This window comes from Bufo gargarizans, chromosome 1 (assembly GCF_014858855.1).
Source record: "Bufo gargarizans isolate SCDJY-AF-19 chromosome 1, ASM1485885v1, whole genome shotgun sequence".
Classification (NCBI taxonomy): domain Eukaryota; kingdom Metazoa; phylum Chordata; class Amphibia; order Anura; family Bufonidae; genus Bufo; species Bufo gargarizans.
In genome coordinates, this window is record NC_058080.1 from 540,431,941 (window position 1) to 540,458,553 (window position 26,613).

At 39.8% G+C, this 26,613-nt stretch overlaps 1 protein-coding gene across 1 annotated transcript in view; it reads right to left on the reverse strand.

The window, feature by feature from the left end:
- The window catches only part of LOC122934325 (solute carrier family 2, facilitated glucose transporter member 9-like), a 37,400-nt gene extending 12,741 nt beyond the window's left edge, over positions 1 to 24,659 (reverse strand). The window contains exons 1-10 of the mRNA XM_044289710.1: positions 24,455 to 24,659; positions 23,537 to 23,635; positions 20,064 to 20,224; positions 16,038 to 16,162; positions 14,413 to 14,542; positions 10,297 to 10,445; positions 7,483 to 7,670; positions 5,067 to 5,177; positions 4,451 to 4,552; positions 880 to 955 (exon numbers count right to left, since the gene is read on the reverse strand). Of these exons, the coding sequence (XP_044145645.1) occupies positions 880 to 955; positions 4,451 to 4,552; positions 5,067 to 5,177; positions 7,483 to 7,670; positions 10,297 to 10,445; positions 14,413 to 14,542; positions 16,038 to 16,162; positions 20,064 to 20,224; positions 23,537 to 23,635; positions 24,455 to 24,481 (1,168 nt within the window). The 5' untranslated portion in view covers positions 24,482 to 24,659. The remainder of the gene's footprint in view (positions 1 to 879; positions 956 to 4,450; positions 4,553 to 5,066; positions 5,178 to 7,482; positions 7,671 to 10,296; positions 10,446 to 14,412; positions 14,543 to 16,037; positions 16,163 to 20,063; positions 20,225 to 23,536; positions 23,636 to 24,454) is intronic.
- Between the last annotated feature and the right edge of the window lie 1,954 nt (positions 24,660 to 26,613).

Genomic DNA, 26,613 nt, shown 5'->3' on the forward strand with positions numbered 1-26,613 from the left:
CTCAATTATTCCCCCTATTTATTGCTTCGTAGCCAAAGCCTGGGGTCCAGCCGTATCCAGGTAGGAGCACCTTGACACACATAGAGAGACATTTTAGGCCGCACTATACCACTCGGCATTCCTACACCTGGGCCCATGAAGCTATTAAATCAGGCAAGTCAGGAGTGGTGAAAGGTCTTCTTAAAATAAATTATTTTTATCTGTGTTCACCAGTAAGCAGTCACTGCCAAATATCATTTGGGGGGAAAGTAATCAAGATTCTCCAGAACAGTCTCCACCAAATATCACTATCTTTACACAAGAAGTACAGCACATTAAATACTGATAAAGTCCCCAGCAGTGGCATTCATCCATGGGTATTCAGGGAATTAAGGTCAGTAATTGATAGATCACTGTATCTCATCTTCTTAAAAGGCCTTTGTCAGCAGAACTGTAACTATGAAACTGGCTGACCTGTTGCATGTCTGCATGGCAGCTAAAGGCATCTATGTTGGTCCCATGTTCATACTGTATGTCTCTGCATTGCTAAGAAAAATTATGTTTAACATATGTAAATGAGCCTCTAGGAGCAACGGGGGCGTTCTCATTACATATAGAGACCATGCTCTCTCTGCAACTGTCGCACCTTCTGCACTTGTAAGGGGAACGACCCCGTTGCTCCTAGAGGTTCGTTTGCATTTATAAAAAAAAAAATCTGCAAAGTACAAGTGTGTTGGTTATGTGGCTGATGTGATATGTCTTGATTTTTGCAAATGCATTGTCAAATTTCATTAATTGGTTGAGGAACGTTGAACTTGATGGACCTGTGTCATTTTTCAATCTACATAACTACCGGTATGTAAATTAGTCCAATATAAAATGTACAGGTAAACCACTCACCTGGCCCTGCTCCATACAGAAAAACAAAGGTAAATGTGAGGCCAACACTGCAATATGGCATCCAGTAGTATGCTTTCTATGAGATACAAGAATAAAGAGAGGTCTACTCCAACACTACTGTATTCTGTATGTTTAAACTTGGAAAGGTTCAATTATACGTAAACTAAAAAAACATTTTTAAGAGATGAATTTCCCAGGGAAAGGTGGGAATGTAGCATTTCTGTATACCAGTTTTCTTGCATAGAAAAGCTGCAAATTATTTACAGAAATTAACTTTTTTACCATAAATTGCGGCTTTTTGCCCTTTTACACCACCCTCACCCCAAAAGTGGATGTGGGTAGGATCCCCACAGCCCAACTCATTTAACAACACATGCACTCGAAAACCAGTGCACATTACACCATACATATGTCTATGCCCTTGGTGTAGATTTATTTTTCTAGAGCAACGCCTGTTGATGTGTCACATTTATTAACTCTTAATAATTTTGGAGCATTGTTACACCAGCAGGGTTTGCTACTAAGGGAGTTTTCCCATCTAAGAAAATGGGGGCATATCGCTAGGATAGGCCCTGAGTGATATGCCCCCATTGTCTGAGATGGGAAAACCCCTTTAAGATTGGTGTAAGTAACTCCAGTTTTATTATATTCTCCCCATAGTGTCGATATTACAGCTGAAACTCCGACCTCAACAAACTATATATCAACATACAGTACAGACCAAAAGTTTGGACACACCTTCTCATTCAAAGAGTTGTCTTTACTTTCATGACTATGAAAATTGTAGATTCACACTGAAGGCATCAAAACTATGAATTGACACATGTGGAATTATATACATAACAAAAAAGTGTGAAACAACTGAAAATATGTCATATTCTAGGTTCTTCAAAGTAGCCACCTTTTGCTTTGATTACTGCTTTGCACACTCTTGGGATTCTCTTGATGAGCTTCAAGAGGTAGTCACCTGAAATGGTTTTCACTTCACAGGTGTGCCCTGTCAGGTTTAATAAGTGGGATTTCTTGCCTTATAAATGGGGTTGGGACCATCAGTTGCATTGTGAAGAAGTCAGGTGGATACACAGCTGATAGTCCTACTGAATAGACTGTTAGAATTTGTATTATGGCAAGAAAAAAGCAGCTAAGTATCGAAAAACGAGTGGCCATCATTACTTTAAGAAATGAAGGTCAGTCAGTCCGAAAAATTGGGAAAAATTTGAAAGTGTCCCCAAGTGCAGTCACAAAAACCATCAAGCGCTACAAAGAAACTGGCTCACATGCGGACCGCCCCAGGGAAGGAAGACCAAGAGTCACCTCTGCTGTGGAGGATAAGTTCATCCGCGTCACCAGCCTCAGAAATCGCAGGTTAACAGCAGCTCAGATTAGAGACCAGGTCAATGCCACACAGAGTTCTAGCAGCAGACACATCTCTAGAACAACTGTTAAGAGGAGACTGTGTGAATCAGGCCTTCATGATAGAATATCTGCTAGGAAACCACTGCTAAGGACAGGCAACAAGCAGAAGAGACTTGTTTGGGCTAAAGAACACAAGGAATGGACATTAGACCAGTGGAAATCTGTGATTTGGTCTGATGAGTCCAAATTTGAGATCTTTGGTTCCAACCACCGTGTCTTTGTGCGATGCAGAAAAGGTGAACGGATGGACTCTACATGCCTGGTTCCCACCGTGAAGCATGGAGGAGGAGGTGTGATGGTGTGGGGGTGCTTTGCTGGTGACACTGTTGGGGATTTATTCAAAATTGAAGGCATACTGAACCAGCATGGCTACCACAGCATCTTGCAGCGGCATGCTATTCCATTCGGTTTGCGTTTAGTTAGACCATCATTGATTTTTCAACAGGACAATGACCCCAAACACACCTCCAGGCTGTGTAAGGGCTATTTGACCATGAAGGAGAGTGATGGGGTGCTGCGCCAGATGACCTGGCCTCCACAGTCACCGGACCTGAACCCAATTGAGATGGTTTGGGGTGGGCTGGACTGCAGAGTGAAGGCAAAAGGGCCAACAAGTGCTAAGCATCTCTGGGAACTCCTTCAAGACTGTTGGAAGACCATTTCAGATGACTACCTCTTGAAGCTCATCAAGAGAATGCCAAGAGTGTGCAAAGCAGTAATCAAAGCAAAAGGTGGCTACCTTGAAGAACCTAGAATATGACATATTTTCAGTTGTTTCACACTTTTTTGTTATGTATATAATTTCACATGTGTTAATTCATAGTTTTGATGCCTTCAGTGTGAATCTACAATTTTCATAGTCATGACAATGAAGAAGACTCTTTGAATGAGAAGGTGTGTCCAAACTTTTGGTCTGTACTATATATAGATCAACATAAACCCCCATATACCCAATATGTAAGTAACATTGCAACTTCTGCACACAGCAGAGCCTTGTACAGCAGTCCTTACTGCTGCTGTACAGGATTTGTTGGGTGCTTTTGTCCAGTTAACTCTGAATCTAACAGAAAAATCTAATAGAAAAAAACTCTGTATGCATCTATAAAAAAAATAGAGGTATAGGGATGTACAGATGAGGTACTCTATGTACCCTTGTCCCTATTGTGACTGTACAAAACAGAGCCATACTTTGACCATGTACAAAAGCGCTAATATCCTTAATATTTGCAAAATGCACTTAAAGAGCATCTGTCAGGATGATCAATCCTAAACCAGGCATGTTAAAACAATACCTTTGTTAAGTCTGTAGGTAGAACTGTTGCTGAGATATCTGTATTTTTAGTAATATGCAACTGAGCTGGTTCGAGCACTAGGGAGCTGGCTGAATCCCTGGGAGCACTGCTTTTGTGACACCCCTCTCATCTGGGGAAATCAAAAAAGGGGAGGGGCAATGCCCATATCAGATCGATGCTACAAAAGCAGTGCTCCAAGGCCTCCACCAAGCCCCTTGGTGTTTGAACCAGCTCATTTGCATATTACTAAAACAGCAGCTTTCTCAGCAACAGTTCTACCCACAGATATAACAAAGGTATAATTTCAATCAGCATGAACATCTCTACCAGGCAGTGGTAGCTGCATGATTAACCCTACCAGGCATGCATGGTTGTATAGGGTTGACCATGCTGACAGATGCTTTTTACATAACTCAATGTAAGCAGATCCCGATTGACAACTTATCAGTGTTCCGTGTAGTAGTGGTTAGTAGTGATGAGCGGCATAGGCAATATTCTAATTCATGATATTTTGAGAATTTTTGGTCGAATATTCACCATAAATTCGCAAATTCGAGAATTCGTGATCTCCAGTCATGATTTATTTGATTGCAAAAATTGGCAATGTAATATATTCGCGATAAAATTTTGCAATTAGAATATTCGCAATCAACACTAAGGGGTAGGCAACTTTCCTTTTGGTTGCTACGGATGTTGCTAAGTGCCGATATTCTTGATAAATTTGTGATAAATTCACGATTATAATGTTCGCGATCAAGACTATTCACGAATACAAATTTATGGCACTATATTCTAAATATTTGCGAATTCTCAAAGTGGGGATATTCGCGATTCGAATATTCGCGCTCAACAATAGTGGTTACCTGCATTGCCAGTGTCACAGTTAGAAGTCCTAGGGTCAAAGCCATAAGGCTGTAGCCTCCTAACAGTAGAATTCTTCTTCCAAAGCGGTCAATCAGGAGACTCTAATAGAAAAACATCAAATCAGGATGAAAAAAAGGAGCATTGTTCAGTTTTAACTATTAGTTCTATACCAGCATGCATCCACTTTTTATTTACTTGTAAGCGTGATTCAAATTCCTGGCCATGGCTATTATTAAGTATTTTCTGAATTGTAAATTTGTATTCATTGTTACAGTATGGTTTCTATATTGTAGCAATTTTTGTATATTAAATGCACTAAATTACTGATACAGGTGTCAGTTGTCAGATGCAAATAGTCATGTAACAGCTTAGGGTGGGTTCACATCACCGTTATGAATTCTATTATTGCTTTCCTTTATAACATGGGTATAATGGAAAACAAAGGTATTCGTAAGAATGAATTCAAAACGGAAACCTTTAGAGGCATTCCGTCTTGATCCGTCATAATAGATGTCTATGGGCAATATGGAATGTGGAATATGCTACTAAACCAGCATGTACAAATTAACTATTTTCATTAAATAAAATATAACTTTCAGCAGGAATAAAACTTACACAGATCATAGCAGAAACAAATTCAAAACTCCCAACTCCCAATGAAACATAGGCTATCTGATCTTCAGGGAAACCAGCCTCACGAAACACATCATATGCGTAGAAGTAAATCTGTTGAGTCATTGAAAGAAATATAATAATCTTTGCGGAGGAAAACACAATTCAGTCCTATCTAGAAATGAATATGACAGAATATTATCTGAGCTGCTTATTTTTTTTAGAATAAAATCAAAAAGTTTATTTATTTTAGTAATTTAATTTATAAAGTGAAGCTCATATATTCAATAGATTCATTACACGCATGGTGATCTATTTCAAGCATTGATTTCTTTTAATGTTGATGATTATGGCTGACAGCTAATGAAACCCCAAAAGTCAGTATGTCAGAAAATAAGACTATTATATAAGACCAATTAAAAACTTTTTTTTTAATACAGAAATGTTGGCCTACTGAAAAGTATGTACATTATATTAGCAATAGGGAAGAATTTTCCAGAACCACTGTTTTCTTGAGCGAAAATGTTCTTTATTTTCAGTGACAAAGAGACAGCAATAAAACGTATTCACAGGTCCTGTTGGCAACTTACGCGCTTCGAACAGGTGGGTTCTTATTCATGACTGCCAGTCTCTTTGTCACTGAAAATGAAGAAAATTTTCACTCAAGAAAACAGTGGTGCTGGAAAATTCTTCCCTATTGCTACTACCAAGGCCTTACCTTCACTTCCGCGCACCCGAGGTGGAACATCTACATCATCACAAAATAAGGGTGAGCTGGATATTTCCATTATCTATGTACATTATATGACTCAATACTTGGTCAGGGCACCTATTATATGAATTACTGTATCAATGCATCATGGCATGGTGGCAGCCTGTGGCAATGCTGAGGTGTTATGGAAGCCCAGTTTTGCTTTGATAGAAGCCTTCAGCTCATCTGCATTGTTGGGCCTGGTGTCTAATATCTTCCACTTGACAATACCCCATAGATTGCGTATAGGGTTTAGTTTAGGCGAGTTTGCTGGCCAGTAAAGCACAGCGATACTGTGGTTATTAAACCAGTTTTTGGTACTTTCGGTAGTGTGGGCATGTGCCAAGTCCTGCTATAAAGCTTGTCAGCAGAAGGTAGTATAAAGTTCTCTAAAACATCCTGGTTAGACGGCTGTGCTGACTGCACTGCCTACTAGACTTGATATAACACAGTGGACTAACATCAGTAGATGAACATGGCTCCCCAAACCATCACTGACTGTAGATGCTTCTGTATATTAATGAAAAGTTGAGTGGAAAAAAAAGTGTGGTAGAAAAACGTGCAGAAGTATAACAGGGATAACTGCAGCCTTGAAATCATTGTGAAGAAAAGGTCATTCAGGAATTTGGAGGAGATTCACAAGGAGTGGACAGCAGCTGGAGTCAGTGCTTCAAGAGCCACCACACACAGACGTATCCAGGACATGGGCTACAACTGTTGCATTCCTTGTGTCAAGCCACTCATGACCCAGAAGACAGACTACACAGTGCAGTCTTCATTAATTAAATGAAATGAAGCTGCAGGCTAATTGGCTGTGCGGTTCTTGACAGTGGCATGGCCGCAACCCGACCAGATCATGGACGACCCTTGTGGCCGTACCATTATAGTCCATTTACTTCAGTGGGGAATGCAGTTAACCTCTACTTTAAATAAGTAATATGCAACTTCTCACATGTATTTAAAAATAGCTGTGTAAAAAAAAGCTTCACCATGTGCACATTGATGCTTTTTCCCCATTAAAGTCGTTAGGAAGCTGTTCCGGCGATGAACTCTATTGCGGATGTAATCCATGTGAACATAGCCTAAAACTGTGCTAGATTTATTACAGTGGATGATGCTGGAAATCTTGTCCATCTTTAGACTGTCTAGTCTAACATCACCTATACAGATGTAGCAGGGTTAGCACTCAAGCTCTTAACTCAAATTTCTTAACTCATCGTGTTATGTTGAGACAAAAGCCATTAAAAAACAATTGAAGATGTTTGCTTAATGCATTTAGTGTAGATAACACGTCTCATAAAGCATGAGTGTAAACTCTACTACATCCGTATGTTGGCTTAGTTTACGCTAAGCCATGCCCTGTTCCGCTAAACCACGTCTCCATGTCGGGATGAGACATAGAAAGTGTCTAAAATGATCAACAAGGCATGCATGGCAGTTTTTAAAGGGGCAAATTGCACCAAAATTCTGCCACATTTTCAATAGTAAATCTTCCCCAAATGTTATACCTGATAGGTCAGTGCATGAAGCAGGGTCTCTCTCTTTGCTGTTCTTGGAATCACTGTGTCATGCACCGCCCCCTCAGGTCCTGTACAAAGCATAAAACAGTGTCTACCGAAATTTCCTGTATTATTTTGTTGAAGATTTAATATTAATATAATACTCAACTGCATTAGCACCACTAAGTTGAAGGCTTAAGATCAATCCAATCATAGTAAGAAGCTGATAGCGATGAGAGTGATCCCTTAATAGTTCCAAGACACCCATGCGTTTTCCTTTGCTTTGGCTATTTTGCTCTTTCAACATTTCATCGATAACTTGTTGGTGATCTCCATCTCCCCACAACTGTTTCAGTGCTTGAGAAAAAAAAGAAGGGTTGAATAGAAATATTTTATGTAAGTGTTTTACCACCTATAGGTACCTTGCATGGTTTTTACCCAGGAGTTATCAACACTAAAGTAATTGTTCTTGTTCAGTTGCCTAGTAAATAACTAAATGACTTTTCACCTCAATGATATAGTCAGTAAATGTAAAAATGTATGCAGGGGCATGAAGGTGTAAGACTACACTAACCTCCAGCACTCAAGCTGTTGTGATACTGCAGGAACATTAACTTCTATGGGAATTCCAAAAACAGCAGAGCATGTGTACATTTGGAACGGGGGGGGGGAGGTTGTTTTTTCACAATAGCTGGAATGCCAGAATTGCTTATCCTTGGGCTAGACAGTCTACAAGTAAACCAAATTTATCACAGTGGATGCTAAATTTTGTGTAACCTAAGTGGTTTTCTTATATTGCACCACTATTTTGTGGCAAACTTTTGATGCACATGTTGCCCCAGAGGTAACATCCCTTCACACTACGTCATGGCCCCTTGTTGTGCGAGGTGCAAAAAATTTCTAAAACAATTAGTAAATGTTGGACACATGATGTGTGCCAGAATTCTGTCTTAAAGGGAACCTGTCACCGGTATTTTTTGTATAGAGCTGAGGACATGGGTTGCTAGATGGTCGATAGCACATCCGCAATACCCAGTCCCCATAGCTCTGTGTGCTTTTATTGAGTAAAAAAAATAATTTTAAACATATGCAAATTAACCTAAGACGAGTCCTGTCCCTGACTCATCTCACGTACAGGACTCATCTCAGGTTAATTTGCATATGTATCAAATCGGGTTTTTTTACACAATAAAAGCACACAGAGCTATGGGGACTGGATATTGCAGATGTGCTAGCGGTCATCTAGCAACCCATGTCCTCAGCTCTATACAAAAAATCCCGGTGACAGGTTTCCTTTAATTTGATTAGTAAATCTGTCCCGGTGTCTTTAGCCTATTTCTGCAATATTTAGACCACAATATTACAGAAGATGTAATCTAACTGCTGGAAATGTTCTTGAAAGCTACAACAGATTATCATCATCAGTATAATTATGTTGCCAACATCTAACGGCTCCTTCACACAAATGTGCTACTTGTGGGAATCACGCTGCATGTGAGAGAGGGATCCTGCGTTCTGGACTTATAGAAGCACAGAGCATTATCATATTTAGGATTGAATGGATACAGAAATCGGAATCTGATTGATTCTTTTAAAAACAACACTAAGAATACCAGCTCCGTCTTACTGTAAAATGTATTTCCTCCGCGGAAGTGTTTCTGCAGTTTTGGCAAATATTGCGAGACTTACTTCATCTCGCCTCTATCATGTGTCACGTTGTTTATTTGCATTACTTTTATACGTTACTGTATCAAAATACAAAGCTGAACTTAGCTTTGTTAATGAGGCACAAAGCCCAGTTCGGCTTCGTATTTTCATACAATAATTTATGAGAAATAAAGTGACACGTGATAGAGGTGAGACAAAGTAAGTCTCGAAATATTTGCTGAAAATTCGGAAAGACCTCTGCAGAGGTAATACATTTTGAAGTAGGGTGGAGCTGATATTCTTAATTAAGTTTTTTAAAGAATTGAGTTCAGATACAGCAATCCGAACATGATTCGCTCAAACCTAATCATGATTGATAATGCTATGTGCCTCTGTGTGACCTTTCTTCTAAGGAATCATACTGACAGCTTTATGTCAGTATGATTCCATTACAGAAAGGTCACGCAGAGGCACATAGCATTATCAATCATGATAATGCCCTGCACTTCTGCAAGTCCTCTCTAACACGGAGGGTGATTCCCACAAGGGATATTCTTGTGTGAAAGACCCCTAACAATAACCTTCCTCTTCTGCTTGCCAAAGCTTAGTACTAATTTTTCATTTCAAAGTCTTCTGTGATTAAAGGCTATCTTTAAATACCCTTGAACTGTTTTTTTGTATTGTTCAATGGGTCCCTAATTAACTTCCTAATTAGGCTACATTAAATATTCTCTAACACTTTGCTGTTGTAGAATCTGGGCAACTCCTTCACACAAATGGTTATCCTAGATAGGGAAGCACTGCTGCTCCTGGTTGTGTCAACTGTCTCAGCTTTCTTCCTTCGTTCTCTCAGAGAAGAGGAAGAGGTTGTGCACAGCAGATTAGAGTGCAAAGAAAAAGGAAAGCAACCAAGCTTTTAGGAAGGGCAGATCCATCACACTACAATGTGCAAGAAGAGAGAAGGAGGAATCTCACAGGCTATGTATATAGTAAGTGCACAGAGAGAGCACTAAAGAAGGAGGCCATCACATACTTATCACCATCAATGGCTGACAGCACAGGGTAAACAAAATCCCTCATGAGGTATAGAAGGGGAAATTAGTCCATTAATTAAGCTGTACTCATACAGGATAGCTAATGAAAGCAGCAGCATCCTGGATACACAGAGCTTACATTGAGCATCTATTACTGGGAAGGACATCAGAAAAGTCAGGTTGAAAACTACACATCAGAGGGTCTAAAAATAAATTAAGGAATGCAGACTATAGCAACGATTTTGAAATGTGAAAAAGGATTTTTTTTTTTATGTCAAAGGTCTCCATATCCTTTAACTTACCTTTCTTGCAACCTTCCCTGTCACCTTTTACTAATAGTAAATAGGTTGGGGATTCTGGGAAGAAGGGCAGAGTAACCAGCTGAACAAGGGATATAATGCCACTGCAGAGCGTAACATAAGACCACAAGACTTCTGTCCCAAATATTTCTCTGTGTAGAGATCAAATCACATTAGATGAAGCTCAGACCACAAGCCGTTCACACCTGGATATTGGTTGCAATAATGTGTATATATTCCAGCCAGTTACATCATCATATTGTTAACACAGGATAATATTATATACAGTCATGTGAAAAAATTAGGACACCCTTTGAAAGCATGTGGTTTTTTGTAACATTTTTAATAAAAGGTTATTTCATCTCCGTTTCAACAATACAGAGAGATTAAAGTAATCCAACTAAACAAAGAAAACTGAAGAAAAGTCTTTTCAAGATCTTCTGTAAATGTCATTCTACAAAAATGCCTATTCTAACTGAGGAAAAAGATAGGACACCCTCACATGTATTCCCTCTTAAATTGGCTCAGATCTCACACAGGTATATCACACCAGGTGCACATAATTAGTAGATCGTTACTCTGCATGTTGAATGAGGCTTGCCCTATTTAAACCTCAGACATTTAGTTTGGTGTGCTCCTGACTGTTGAAGTGAGAGTGAGCACCATGGTGAGAGCAAAAGAGCTGTCAGAGGACTTCAGAAAAAAGATTGTAGCAGCCTATGAGTCTGGGAAGGGATTTAAAAAGATCTCAAAAGATTTTGAAATCAGCCATTCCACTGTCCGGAAGATAGTCTACAAGTGGAGGGCTTTCAAAACAACTGCCAACATGCCCAGGACTGGTCGCCCCAGCAAGTTCACCCCAAGAGCAGACCGCAAGATGCTAAAAGAGGTCTCCAAAAACCCTAAAGTGTCATCTCGAGAACTACAGCAGGCTCTGGCTACTGTTGATGTAGAAGTACATGCCTCTACAATCAGAAAGAGACTGTACAAGTTTAACTTGCATGGGAGGTGTGCAAGGAGGAAACCTTTGCTTTCCAAGAGAAACATTGAGGCCAGACTGACATTTGCCAGAGATAAAGTTGACAAAGACCAGGACTTCTGGAATAATGTTCTTTGGACAGATGAGTCCAAAATTGAATTATTTGGACACAACAGCAGAGGACATGTTTGGCGTAAACCAAACACAGCATTCCAAGAAAAGAACCTCATACCAACTGTGAAGCATGGAGGTGGAAGTGTCATGGTTTGGGGCTGCTTTGCTGCAGCAGGACCTGGTCAGCTCACCATCATAGAATCCACGATGAATTCTACTGTGTATCAGAAGGTGCTTGAAGAACATGTGAGACCATCAGTTAGAAAATTAAAGCTGAAGCGGAACTGGACCATGCAACATGACAATGACCCAAAACATACTAGTAAATCAACCAAAGATTGGCTGAAAAAGAAGAAATGGAGAGTCCTGGAATGGCCAAGTCAAAGTCCAGATTTGAATCCCATTGAGATGCTGTGGGGTGACTTGAAAAGGGCTGTACGTGCAAGAAACCCCTCAAACATCTCACAGCTGAAAAAGTTCTGCATTGAGGAGTGGGGTAAAATTTCCTCAGACCGATGTCGAAGACTGGTAGATGGCTACAAGAACCGTCTCACTGCAGTTATTTCAGCCAAAGGAGGTAACACTCGCTATTAGGGGCAAGGGTGTCCTATCTTTTTCCTCAGTTAGAATAGGCATTTTTGTAGAATGACATTTACAGAAGATCTTGAAAAGACTTTTCTTCAGTTTTCTTTGTTTAGTTGGATTACTTTAATCTCTCTGTATTGTTGAAACGGAGATGAAATAACCTTTTATTAAAAATGTTACAAAAAACCACATGCTTTCAAAGGGTGTCCTAATTTTTTCACATGACTGTATATATATATATATATATATATATATATATATTCATATATATATATGAGATTTACATTGTAGGTGCATTCCCACTCTTAGAGACAGAATTTGAAAGAAAAAAAAAATCAGGAAATTACATTGTATGATTTTTAAAGAATTTATTTGTCTTGCACTGCTGAACATAAGTATTTGAACACCTGAGAAAATCAGTGTTAATATTTGGTACAGTAGCCTTTGTTTGCAATTACAGAAGTCAAACGTTTCCTGTAGTTCTTGACCAGGTTTGCACACACTACAACAGGGACTTTGGCTCACTCCTCCACACAGATCTCCTTTAGATCTGTCAGGTTTTGGGGCTGTCGGTGAGCAACACAGAGTTTTAAGCTCCCTCCAAAGATGTTCTATTGGATTTAGGTCTGGAGACTGGCTAGGCCACTCCAGAATCTTGATATTCTTCTTACGGAGCCAATCCTTGGTTATCCTGGCTGTGTGCTTCGGGTCGTTGTCATGTTGGAAGACCTAGCCACAACCCATCTTCAATGCTCTGACTGAGGGAAGGAGGTTGTTGCTCAAAATCTCACAATAAATGGCCCCATTCTTCCTCTCCTTAATACAGTGCACTCATCCTGTCCCCTTCGCAGAAAAGCACCCCCAAAGCATGATGTTACCACCCCCATGCTACACAGTAAGGATGGTGTTCTTGGGATGCAACTAATCCTTCTAAGTGAAGCTTAGACAAAAAAAGTTCTACTTTGGTCTCATCTGACCACATGACTTTCTCCCATGCCTCCTCTGGATCATCCAGATGGTCATTGGCAAACTTCAGAGGGGCCTGGACATGTTATGACTTGAGCAGGGGACTCTTCTGTGCAATGCATGATTTCAAACCATGACGGCGTAGTTTTCTACCGACAGTGACCTTTGAAACTGTGGTCCCAGCTCTCTTCATGTCATTGACCATCTCCTCCCTTATAGTTCTGGGCTGATTCCTCACCTTTCTTATTATCAGTGATACCCCACGAGGTGAGATCTTGCATGGAGGCCCAGTCCGAGGGAGACTGACAGTCGTCTTTAGCCTCTTCCATTTTCTAATAATTGCTCCAACAGTTTATCTATTTTTACCAAGCTGCTTGGCAATTCCCCCATAGACCTTTCCAGCCTTGTGGAAGTCCACAATTTTGTTTCTGGTTTTGACAGCTCTTTGGTCTTGCCCATGGTAGTAGTTGGCAGCTGACTGACTGTGGGGTGGACAGGTGTCTTTAAAGAGCTCAGACAGGTGCTACTAAGTTAGATTAATGAGTGGAGTAGAGGTGGACTTTTTAAAGGCACAGTAACAGGTCTTTGAGAGCCAGAATTCTTGCTTTTTCTCAGGTGTTCAAATACATAAGTACTGCAGTGCAAGACAAATAAATTCTTTAAAAATCATACAATGTGATTTCCTGCTTTTTTTTTTTTTTTCAAATTCTGTCTCTCAGAGTGGGAATGCACCTCCAATGTGAATTTTTAGACCACTCCATGATTTCTAAGTGGGAGAACTTGAAAAATCACAGGGTGTTCAAATACTTCTGTTCTTCGCTGTATATATATATATATATATATATATATATATATACATATATATAAAAATATACGGTATATACATATTATTCTGATGTGAGGTATCATATTCTTCCTTGGAATAATGGAGAAATTTAATATTCCACAACAAGAGTGTCTTCTGATCAGCAATACAGCCACGTGCATGTGGTTTAAGGATAGGTTCACACATACCGTAGGTTTTTAACGGCAATTTTAATGGCGTTTTTGTGCATGTTTCCATTTTAGTGGTCATTTTTGAACATGTATTTTTGCCTTTTTTAGGGGGAAAAACTCCTGCTTTGGATATTAGCTAAAGGTCAATAAGGAAATATGAAAAGCAAGACACACAAGTGTTTTATTCCACTGGCATTTTTGTTAAAGTGGTGTTTTTGCGTCCCTGACATTTTTTTAAAAATAAAATGCATCTTGAAGCTGCATGTTGAAGCTTTTTGCAATTTTATCTGCCATTTGACATATCCTTCTCTATTAAGGAAAATAGCACTAGAAAAAAAATAATGGTTTAAATTCTTATAAAAAACACTTCTAAAAAAGGTACCTTACATCTACATGTGAGCATGAGCAATTTCTAAGCCTTTTTTAGTGATGTAAATATGCCAGACAAAATCCATGTATGTAGGGACCCTGGTGCTTACCTGAGTCCTACAATTTGTCCACAAAGTTTGCCCAGAGTTACAAACAAGGGTCCAGTTGCATTGATGAAACCACGAAATTTCCGAGGCGCAGTTTCTCCAGCATATTGTGCATGAATATTAATTCCCAAACCTGAAAGGAAAAAAAGACAATAGATTGTACATGATACTACAGGCAATGTAGACTTTTTAATATGCTTGATTACCAAAAATATTGTAATGTTTACTCCAGAGATCCCTGACCAGAACCACAGCCAACAAACTCAGAAACAGCCACTTATCATCATACACTGCTCTGGGTACCAGAGACTACAGCTACCCCTAGGTATTTACCAGAGCCTATTGCAAGGCAGAATAGACGTGGGTGCTAGGGACCCAGGTAGTGTCTGTGGATTAAAGTGAAAGAAATTAGGTGCAAGTTTGCAAGTCACAGACCTAACCAGATAATCAATGGAAAGCAGAAAAGAAAACAAACCAGAGCCAGTTGGCAGATATAGCTATATCAGTAGGCAAGGGGTTAATTAGTAGAATAAGCCAAAGCCAAAGCCAAAGCTGTGGAGTACAGATTTAGCTACAACAGTAGAAAGTAATACAAACCTGAAGAGTACAGATACAGTCAAATCAGTAGACGAGAGGTTAAATGGGTTTTCTGGGAGCCATCAGTATCTAATCTGGAAGTGGGAGTCCAACAACTGGACCCCTACCAATCAGCTTTTTTAAAAGGCACCAGCACTACAGTAGCACCATGGCCTTCTCGCAGTTTACCAAGCACAGTGGCTGTGATTGGTATCGCAGCCCTTTCACTTCAATGGAGATGAGCTGCGCCTAGGCCATGTGACCGATAAACGTGACATCACGTGGCCTAGGAAAAGCTGGAGAAGGCCACAGCACTACTGTCAACGCTGTTGCCTTTTCAAACAGCTAATCGTCAGAGAGCCCTGGTGTCGGACCCCCACCAATCAGATACGGATGACCTATCCAGAGGATAGAAACTCCCGAAAAACATCTTTAATCGGTGGAAGTAGCCAAAGTCAGCACAGAGGGTATACGGGCAGGTATAGCATACAGAAACAAAGCACAGAAACACAACCTAGGGCCAGGACATGATACACAATTATAGGCATTGACCTAGTGTCAGTGACTAGTCTATATCCCCTCCCTACACCTCTGATAGGACACCAAGCCAAAGCCCTGAATGGCTCGATGTCCCAAGCCTCTGACTGGCCAACTAGTTAGAGTTGGACTAGTCAGCAGAGCAACCTTAATGGAACAGCCATGCGACATGGGCCATCTCTGTCTCTCCCTGAACAGCGGGGAGAACTGTAGCATGGACCAGAGCGGCAGCTGTTGAGCGGATAGAAAGACCCCAATGGATTGTATATAATAAATATGCCCAATATGCCACAAATACAAAATTACAGATTCCTGTTTGTAATGAGAACAGGTACAGCACATGGATGGCACTATTGTGAAAATAATAGTTATGGCAGCATGGGGACAACCATTATGATTATGCATGCTTATAATACTTGTGCCTATGATCTGTGCATTGCAGATTTCTTATATTCTCATTGTTGCTTTTTCATACTTTTTACAGAAATCAGGAAATAGTTTGTTTTAGCACAAACCTGCGTAAAATCCAACAAGAAAACGCGCAGCGACAACCATTTCAAAATAACCAGCAGTGTGGCTGAGAGCCATGAGCACAGTACTGATCAGAGGCAGCACCGCGTTGCATAGCTGGCACTTCTTCCTGTAATAGAAACATGGACATTACTATGCGGTCACTCCACCCTTTAGCTTAGGGTACTTTCACACTAGCGTTTTTCTTTTCCGGTGCTGAGTTCAGTCCTAGGGGCTCAAATCCGGAAAATAACTGATCAGTTTTGTCCCCATGCATTCTGAATAGAGAACAATCCGTTCAGGATGCATCCAGTTCAGTCTTTTTTACTGATCAGGCTTTTCAGAAAACCGTAGCATGTAGTATTTTTACCTCGGCCAAAAATCCGGAACACTTTGACTGAACGCCGGATCTGTCATTTTTCCCATTGACTTGCATTAATGCCGGATCCAGCGCCTTGTGTTCCGTCAAACCGGATCCGGCTTTTGCATGTTAAACCCGAATGGCGGATCCGTTTTTTCCAATGCATTTTTTCATTGTGATCAGAATCCTGATCAGGATTCAAATGTAATCCGTTTTCACACATTTTTCCGGATCTGGAAACAACGCTAGTGTGAAAGTACCAGGGGCGTAGCTATAGGGGGTGCAGAGGTAGCAGTCGCTACCAGGCCCAGGAGCCTGAGGGGGCCCAAAGACCCTTGTGCCACATAAGAAGATACCAGTATTATAGAAAGACACCAGCTTTATAGAAAGTGCATGCTGGTCAAGTTATAGCTCTGGCTGGAGGGAAGGGGTTAGGTCAAGAAGTTGGCAAGGGTCTACTGTTTCAATTTTTTGCCGCAGGCAGCATGAAGGCTATGTGCTTCCCTAGCTACAAAACACTGAGGGAATGGGGGCCCAAGCTGAACCCTTGGACCAGGGCCCATGAGCCTTTAGCTACGCCCCTGGAAAGTACCCTTAGTCATATGTCACTATTAGGTAAGGATCAGCAAATGATTGTACAGCAGAGAGATAGAATTTCTATAAACAGAATATAGTATTTACTGGGTATAGACGTTTACTAATTATATCATGAAAAATTAGACAACTTTCTAATTTATTTTGTGTTTGACTTGCTTTGCTTGCTGCCAGTGAATGATACATTTATTACTGACTTCCAGTTTTCAGCATGAAGCATTGGTCCAAGCTGAGAAAATTGTAACATGCATCTTCGAGATCCGATTATCCTACAAGACTCACAGGAATGGGTCTGTGAGAAAAACAGATAGCAAACGTTCCCCGTGAGTGTGTGATCTGTTTAACTCCCGTCCGTGTTTACCGTCTGAAACATGGATGAGTTTCCTGATGTTCTTCTGATTAATGCCCTAACCCTAACTGAATATATTAGATTCACAGAATTTTTCTTCCTTTTACAATATGTCCTCCCAAGGTTGAAATCCCCAGCATCTACAGCCTACTGTATACTGTATACTGTAGGGAGGCTATCTACACCTCCAATAAGACTTCTTTCCTCCCTATATGAACATCCCCTGGGCAGACTCCAAACTTCCTTATGTCCAGAAGTGACAAGAGGAGATGGATTGCCATACTGGAAAATGACAAGATTGTAGCTAAACTGTTAGTTGGGGGAGGGGGCAAGTTATATAACAGTCTTGTTCTCAGCATCCGGATATTTAAAAAAATGTGGTGACAGCAAGCAGAGAAGTTGAAGACAAGAAGAATTGAGACACAATGCATATTAGAATGTTGCATAAAAGATTACAATGGGAAAGCAAGAGACCCACTTAATATGCATTTTTGCTCCAAGTTCCAATGGGTAGCATTGCTAGGTAATAGTAATTAGTGATGAGCGGGAGGTGCCATATTCGATTTCGCGATATTTCGCGAATATTCGAATGAATATTCGTGTTATATTCGTCGAAATCGAATATTCGTAATTATTCCAATTATCGCGAATAATATACGAATTTTTTTTCGCGTATTGCGATTATTTATCTTGATAGTATAAGGCAACGTTCCTATGCTAATTGACTATGGCTAGGCTAATATGTGTATTTTACGAAATTTCGTGATTTGCTCTAACTTCGTCTCTTAGAATATTACGAATATTCTAAAAGACGAAGTTAGAGCAATATTACGAAATTTCGTAAAATACACATATAGATTGTAATTTAGCTAATATACTGCTATAATCCCTTTTTTTGCCTCTAATTTTTTTTTTGCCTCTTCTGAACTTAAGTTTTGTAAATTATGTACACTATTAAAAAATAATACTATAGCAGTATATTAGCTTAAATACAATCTATGTGTATTTTACGAAATTTCGTAATATTGCTCTAACTTCGTCTTTTAGAATATTCGTAATATTCTAAAAGACGAAGTTAGAGCAATATTAAGAACATTTGCAAAAGCCGAAATTGCGATGCGAGTAATATAATACGAAATAATCGCATGAAGATTTCAACTTAGCACTGCTATATTCCATATTCTAGCCTAATATGGAATATAGCTGTGCTAAGTTAGCACTGCTATATTCCATACTAGGCTAGAATATGGAATATAGCAGTGCTAAGTTGAAATCTTCATGCGATTATTTCGTATTATATTACTCGCATCGCAATTTCGGCTTTTGCAAATGTTCTTAATATTGCTCTAACTTCGTCTTTTAGAATATTACGAATATTCTAAAAGACGAAGTTAGAGCAATATTACGAAATTTCTAAAAGACGAAGTTAGAGCAATATTACGAAATTTCGTAAAATACACATAGATTGTATTTAAGCTAATATACTGCTATAGTAATATTTTTTAACAGTGTACATATTTTACAAAACTTAAGTTCAGAAGAGGCAAAAAAAATTAGAGGAAAAAAAAGGGATTATAGCACTATATAAGCTAAATTACAATCTATATGTGTATTTTACGAAATTTCGTAATATTGCTCTAACTTCGTCTTTTAGAATATTCGTAATATTCTAAAAGACAAAGTTAGAGCAATATTAAGAACATTTGCAAATTTCGCAAGTTGCGATGCGAGTAATATAACACGAAATAATCGCATGAAGATTTCAACTTAGCACTGCTATATTCCATATTCTAGCCTAGTATGGAATACAGCAGTGCTAACTTAGCACAGCTATATTCCATATTAGGCTAGAATATGGAATATAGCAGTGCTAAATTGAAATCTTCATGCGATTATTTCGTGTTATATTACTCGCATCGCAACTTGCGAAATTTCGTAAAATACACATATAGATTAGATTGTAATTTAGCTAATATGGAATATAGCAGTAAGTTGAAAACGCCACTGACTGGAGCAGCCAGGAAGCCAGGAATCCAAAGGACAGGTAAGAACAACTTTAGAGAAGTGGGAAAGAAAAAAAATATTATAATAAAAAAAAAAAAATACGAATATTCGAATTCGCGAATATATAGAACGATATTCTAAATATTCGCGAAATCTCGAAATTGCGATATTCGAGAAAAAAATTCGTAATTCGAATATTCGCGCTCAACACTAATAGTAATATTCCTGCATGTACTGGCCCTTAAGGCTCCAAGGTCCTGGGCCCTAAGACAAAATCTGAACTGGGTTCTTCCAACTATCACAGGTAAGTACTACTTCCTTTTTAGATACTCTCTGTTTCCTCAGCAGCCTGGGTGCAGTTTTTTTTTAGGTTAACAAATTACTCCTATTTAGTTCAAGAGCAGGTAATTGTGAAATCGGGCCGTCACGTTGAAATTAAAAATGTATTTTGGGTCTAGAATTATAGTCTGCTTCATGAAAGAAAAGTTGCTGCCATTTCTACAATTCAACAGAGCAATCAAGGTAGCAAAAAAATAATTTTCTAAACTCAATAAAAACAATACATAAATGCTTTCAAACCTCTATTATTGAAAACTGATAGGTGCCAGGTTACACATTTTAGATTATTGGATGGTCATAAATCAATATATAAAATGCACTTGTAAACTGAGAGAATCCCAAGGAAGACAGCTCAAAATAAAATAATTATACATATCCACTTACTTCCCAAACCTTCCAGTGAGGTAGCCGGATGCAGTGGATCCTATTAGCCCTCCGATGCTGAAGGAAGAAATCACCAAAGACCAGATCAGAGTAAGCGATCCATCACTGATGCTGGTCCCGTGTCTTCTTATCCATGTGTCATTGATGAACTGTTTGATAAACTAATATAAAAGTGACAATATATGAGGTCCATATAGACTGAAGTAGAAGGCTTAATCAATAGAAATTTGTAGTTGGCTGGTAGAGTAGGGGCTTCAAACCTCAAGATAATACATATAGACTTTAAAATCAAGTTTTCACCATATGAAATCCTTTTTTTATATTTAATATACAGTACATAAAAGGTTAAAGGAGGTTACTCCAGACCGTAATATTGATGACCTGTCCTTAGGATAAGTCACTAATATCAAATCAGTGGGGGTCCTTGGGGAACAAGCCCTGTAACAGCACAGCTCTGTACACTGGGTAGTGGCCATAAATGGTACTGTAGCACTGCTCCTGATCACTTAAATGGTTGGTGGGGTTTCCAGGAGTCAGACCTGCTAGCTGTTGCGTTACCCAGCAGCAGTATTAGGCCACAGTTAAATATTTCACTCTGTTCAGCTGTGCAGTGGAGTGAAATTTATCATAGCGAATGGCTTCTGTTAGCTGTTGCATTACATAGCGGCAGTATTAGACAACGGTTCAATATTTTGACCTGTTCAACTGTGGAGTGGAGTGAAATTTATCATAGCGAATGGCTTCTGTTAGCTGTTGCATTACATAGCGGCAGTATTAGGCCACGGTTGAAGATTCAGCTATGAGTTTCTTAACTTCATGAATCTTTAATTAACACTGGATCTTTAATAACTGCGGCTGCAGGTGTAATATATTGACATGTGCATCACAATCTACTGCACCAATATTCAGAATTAGTTCATTATTTTAATTATACAGTTAGTTAGTGTGCAGTGGACCCAAATTCATCTTCGCTAATATGTTCTGTTAGTGAAAAATTATTCTGCATCCGTATTGCAATCCCTGGTCCCTCTGTTAATCAGCGTTGAGAAGGTTATCCGCATCTGTAGGCGAAGGGTATACACATGGTGATCCCTTCAGTGTAGAACCGATGCAGCCCTGGACATCTCACGTCACTTGTCCTTCAAAGATGTTGAATGCGGATTGCCTGGGGTCTAATAACTACTTAGCACAGAGGAGTCTCGTTGGTTATCATAACAAACCAAACAAATCGCACTACCATTTCGACCCAAATTCATCGTACCTAATACGTTCTTTTAGCGAAAAAAATTGTATGCCTTGTTATTGCAATCGTTTATGGTAATAACTACGACAGTATTAGGCTACTTTCACACTAGCGTTCGGGCGGATCCGTTCTGAACGGATCCGCTCATAATAATGCAGACGGAGGCTCCGTTCAGAACGGATCCGTCTGCATTATTTTTAGCATAGAACAGCAAAGTGTGAAAATAGCCTAGTACGGATCCGTCCAGACTTTCAATGTAAAGTCAATGGGGGACGGATCCGCTTGAAGATTGAGCCACATTGTGGCATCTTCAAACGGATCCGTCCCCATTGACTTACATTGAAAGTCTGGACGGATCCGCACGGATCCGCACGCCTCCGAACGGCCAGGCGGACACCCCAACGCTGCAAGCAGCGTTCAGCTGTCCGCCTGTCCGTGCGGAGGCGAGCGGAGCGGAGGCTGAACGCCGCCAGACTGATGCAGTCTGAGCGGATCCGCTCCATTCAGACTGCATCAGGGCTGGGCGGCTGCGTTCGGGTCCGCTCGTGAGCTCCTTCAAACGGAGCTCACGAGCGGACCAGCGAACGCTAGTGTGAAAGCAGCCTAACCAGACAAATTGCTCCACCATCTGGACCAAAATTCATCATTCCTAGATATCACGTTCTGTTAACGAAAAGATTATTCTGCGAACTTCTGACTTTGCTTCTTGATTAATGAAAACATTTTTGGCAAATGCTTTCGCTTTGGTTCGTCTTGCACCGGTCCAAGAATTTCACCTCTGGCGGCGCAATACAGATGCCCCCGGCCATCCCTCTTAATCATGGCTCCAGTTCCGAAAACCAACAAAATAGAACCAGAGTACTATTCCATTATTCCTAGCTGAAGTATTCAGGCGACCCGGCCTGCGTTGAACACTCAAATTATCATAATAAAAGCTTTGGGCCCCTGGGACACTCAGTCAAGAACATCAGTGGTACCGAGAGGCAGGAGCTGTGAGTCTATAGCTAACAGAAGGTATTAGCTATAAATCTTGGTGCACTGCAGTTATGTACACGGCAGGGTTGCCAACTGTTCAGAAATTTCTGGACAGTTCATAAAAATAGATGACTTTTTTCTTGTGTCCGTGAAAACAAAATAGTGTCCTGGATCCCTCCATACAATGAACCAACTAGTATTTTGCTAAAGAAATGTATTATGCCTCATGCACATGTCCATAAAACACAGACCGTGTGATACCGGCCTGGATTTCTTCTATGATCTATGCCAGCGTATTACTGTACTGCGGCGGCAGCAGGAAGCGCACGGCGTCATAGCAACCAATGACCCAGTGCGCTCCTGCACTCAGAAAAATCCAGCCCGGCATCACACGATCCGTGTTTCACGGACGTGTGCATGAGGCTTTAGAGTGAAAACCAGATGACTGATCATAGTGGATAGATCAAACATGGCCATTGGATTGTTGCCATAAGGGACAGGAGCCTGAAAACTAGCTGCCATAAATTATGGTGACCAAACAGGGGCGGTTGCTGGTATGGGGTAACGGCATCTGAAGGGTTAAAAGTCAGTGTCCATAATTACCACTGGTCGCAGACATTAGTGGCTGCTCTTCGCTGAATCGGCCAAATTAGATTTTTCTAAACTTTGCTAGAATAGCAGCCCAAATCTTCCAAGATTCCTTACTAGCTTGCTGCTGCTTTGCATTCTGCATTTTTATGCTTTAACATGTTGTTTTTGTGTCTACAGGTCCAAGGCAGATATGTGCATCTAACAGGCTACAAACAAGACTTATCCTACAGCCACACGTCCTTCTATCTGTCCTCTAGCTTGGCAATATGTAGGATAGAAATACAAGGGAGCATGACTGCAGGATCAGACTGCACAGGGTTTGTTTGTCGTCTGTTACCATGGAAACAAATAAGTCTCCATTGGTACTGCAGAAACCAAAAAAATAGAAACAGAACAGAAAAAAAGTAAAAATTATTTACAATAATAACAGATGGTTGGAAACGTGTAACTACTGTAGGCTATAAAGGACATCAAATAAGCTAACAAACAGCAAACTTGATGACTGTTTCCAGTAGCAACTAGCAGAATTGTAAATTAAATTCTTGGCTATGAGAGGCCGTGACTCGGTTCAGTATAAAAAAGGTAATGAAACATATAAATTTAACTTCACAACATTTTATAAGGATTATATTACAATATAAAAAGGCTTTGGCGTCACACCCACCGGAGAAGGAGAATTCATCACTGACATGTGGTAGCCGTACTGAAATGTACCTCCAATGCCCAACACAAAGATCATCAGGAATAGGTTCCGGTAGTGCACCTGAAACAATTGTATAGAAGAGAAGGATTGTATGTAATAATACATGTGTGATACTCTGCCAATACAGTCATAGGCTACTTTTACATGGTCACATACTGGCCGGCATTTTGCATTCATATTTGTAAGCCAAAACCAAGAGTGGAACCTACAGAGAGAAGATACGGTGGAAATCATTGCACCTCTTCCAGGTTTTAGACCCTGATTTTGGCTCATAAATACTGAAGCAAAATACTGGGTGAAAGTGTTCATAAGCTGCTTTCACATAAGCGTATTTTCATCAGTATGCCATTCATTACTGTACGGAGCTTATAAAAAAAGGGTGTATTTTTGGAGTGCACTAGTTATATCTGTTTTGCAGATGGAAAAATGTCCAATGAAGTTTGTGGAGAATATTAAAAATGCAGACGCATCAGTGTTTCATCTGTAATCAGGCCTTATTCACATTTGGCTAGTATTTGGCACTCAATCAGGAGTGGGATAAAAAATAAAATAAAAGTGGAAATGACTATTTATGTTTCTGTGTACCACTCTTGGTTTTGGCTTTAAAACATGGAATGCACGGTGTTAACTGGTAACAGTAGAAAGGAAAAAGACCTCTCCAAAAGGCATTGTAGTATTGGTGTCATTCTTCTTTCATGAAATGCGGCATCAGACCTGCTAACAGTGCAAGAACCCATACACAAGGCTTCACGGAAGACGTGAGAAGGGAAGGTCATCCATCATTCCAGATAAAACTATAGGACGTTTAAGGATGCTCAAGGAACCAATGTGAATGGGATGTCAAATTTTACCTAAGAAAATCTTATACTGTGTACTCACCAGTTCTGAAGAACCATCCATAGTCATTGCTGCTGCTGAAACTCTTCTCTCCCCTGGTGGTCAGCTGCTTGTCCTTAAAATGGTAACTAATTCTTTGCTCTTTCAAATCCTTGATGCAAGGTCTAGGTGACAGGTGGAATAAGCGCACACTATCATGATGACAAGAAGTACAGAAGGTTTTAAGCCGGCAACTGAGCACATGCAAGGAGACAGAGAGAGGCTTGGAGTATGACAAAACATTAACGGCCATTACACAGAAAACGTCAGGTGGTCAGTGAACCCAAAACTCTGCTAAGCAAGTATAGTGATGAGGCCAAGATTAAACAGAGGATGACAGTGATTACTGTGCGGATTTCTATACCCCATACTCACTACGGCCATTCCTGCTTCAGGTTTCTTATAATAATGATGATGATAATATCTATATAATGGCAAATATACTAGTTAACTAGTTAATAGTGAAAGGTTCATTCTTACTGAGGATATTTAAATCTTCCAGTTGCTCCTTAGTTCCTCCTTAGCAGCACACTACAGACTGCCACTTTTTTTTTAAGCGCATCTCTCCTGTCTCCATTGCTCAGACGCAAGCTGAAGCAAGGAATGCTAGCATACAGGCAGTTGTGGAAGCTAGAACCAGATGTGAAGTAAACCCTTCAGAACCACACTATTTTTCACCTTCGTGATCGAGCCTAATTTTACAAATCTGATATGTCTCATTTTATGTGTTTCGAATTTTGGAATGCTTTAACTTACCCATGCCATTCTGAGACAGCTTTTTTAGGACACATTGTATGTTAAAGGTCAATTTGAGTTGATATGTTTTACATATAGATATATATATATATATATATATTTATTTATTTCACTGTTATAGCTGTTATGTCTAATTTATTGCTATATTTCTCTATGCAATAAAAAGAGATTCAACACTATATATATATATTTATTTATTACTAAATTTACCGAAAATTTGGTAAAAATTGCAATTTTCTAAATTTTTATTTCTATGCAATAGTGATAACTTTTAGAATTTTAGAAGCAATTTTTCACATTTTCAAGAAAATTTGTAGATTGTAGATTTTCCATTTTATCCATTTATTTCTGTAAAATAGCAAGAGTTAACAGCAAAACAAACCTAAATATTGATTACCATAATTCTGTAGTTTACAGAAACACCCCATTTGAGGTTATAAACTTCTGTATGATCACAATACATGGCTTAGAAAGGAAGGCGTACCATATGGCTATGTCGAATTTAAAGAGACCATTAGGTACCCCTACAATGAAAACCCCCAAATGTGACACCATTTTGGAAACGACACTCCCCAAGGAATTTTTCAAGGTGTGTAGTGAGCACTTTAGCCCAACAAGCATTTCATGTAATTTAAAAATACTTACCCGTGAAAATAAAAAATTACAAAAAAACTTTAGATCCACTTTAATAGGAGAAAAGACACCCCACAATGTTTTACCCATGTATGTGGTTGTAAACTACTGTATGAGAACACAGAAAAGCTCCAAAGCGAAGGCACCATGTCACATTACACAAGAATAATTTTCAGACGCCATGTCATCACATTTGAAGAGACCCTGAGGCACCCTTACAATGGAATGCCCCCCCCCCCCCCCCTCCAAGTGTCCCCAAAGGAATTTTTCAAGGAGTGTAGTGAGCACTTTGGCCCAACAGGTGTTTCATAAAATTTAAAAACGGCTGTGAAAATGAAAAACTTTGTCCTGAATACAGCAACACCCCATATGTCAGTGATGGCCAACCTGCGGCTCTCCAGCTGTTGTAAAACTACAACTCCCACCATGCCCTGCTGTAGGCTGATAGCTGTAGGCAGACTGGGCATGCTGGGAGTTGTCATTTTGCAACAGCTGGAGAACTGCAGGTTGGCCATCCCTGCCATATGTGGTTGTAAACGACTGTATGAGAACACAGCAAAGCTCCAAAGCGAAGGTGCGCCATATGGCTTTTGTAGGACAGATTTCACAAGAATAATCTTCAGGCACCATGTCGCATTTGATTTTGCTATTTTCTCCTGGTATTCCAAGTATGTCCCCTCATGACCAGTGGTCCTGTAGATGACAAAGGAGTTCTACAATGCCATTTGGATGAAGTACACAGCCAGTGTTTTGTACCAGATTTTAGACTTTCG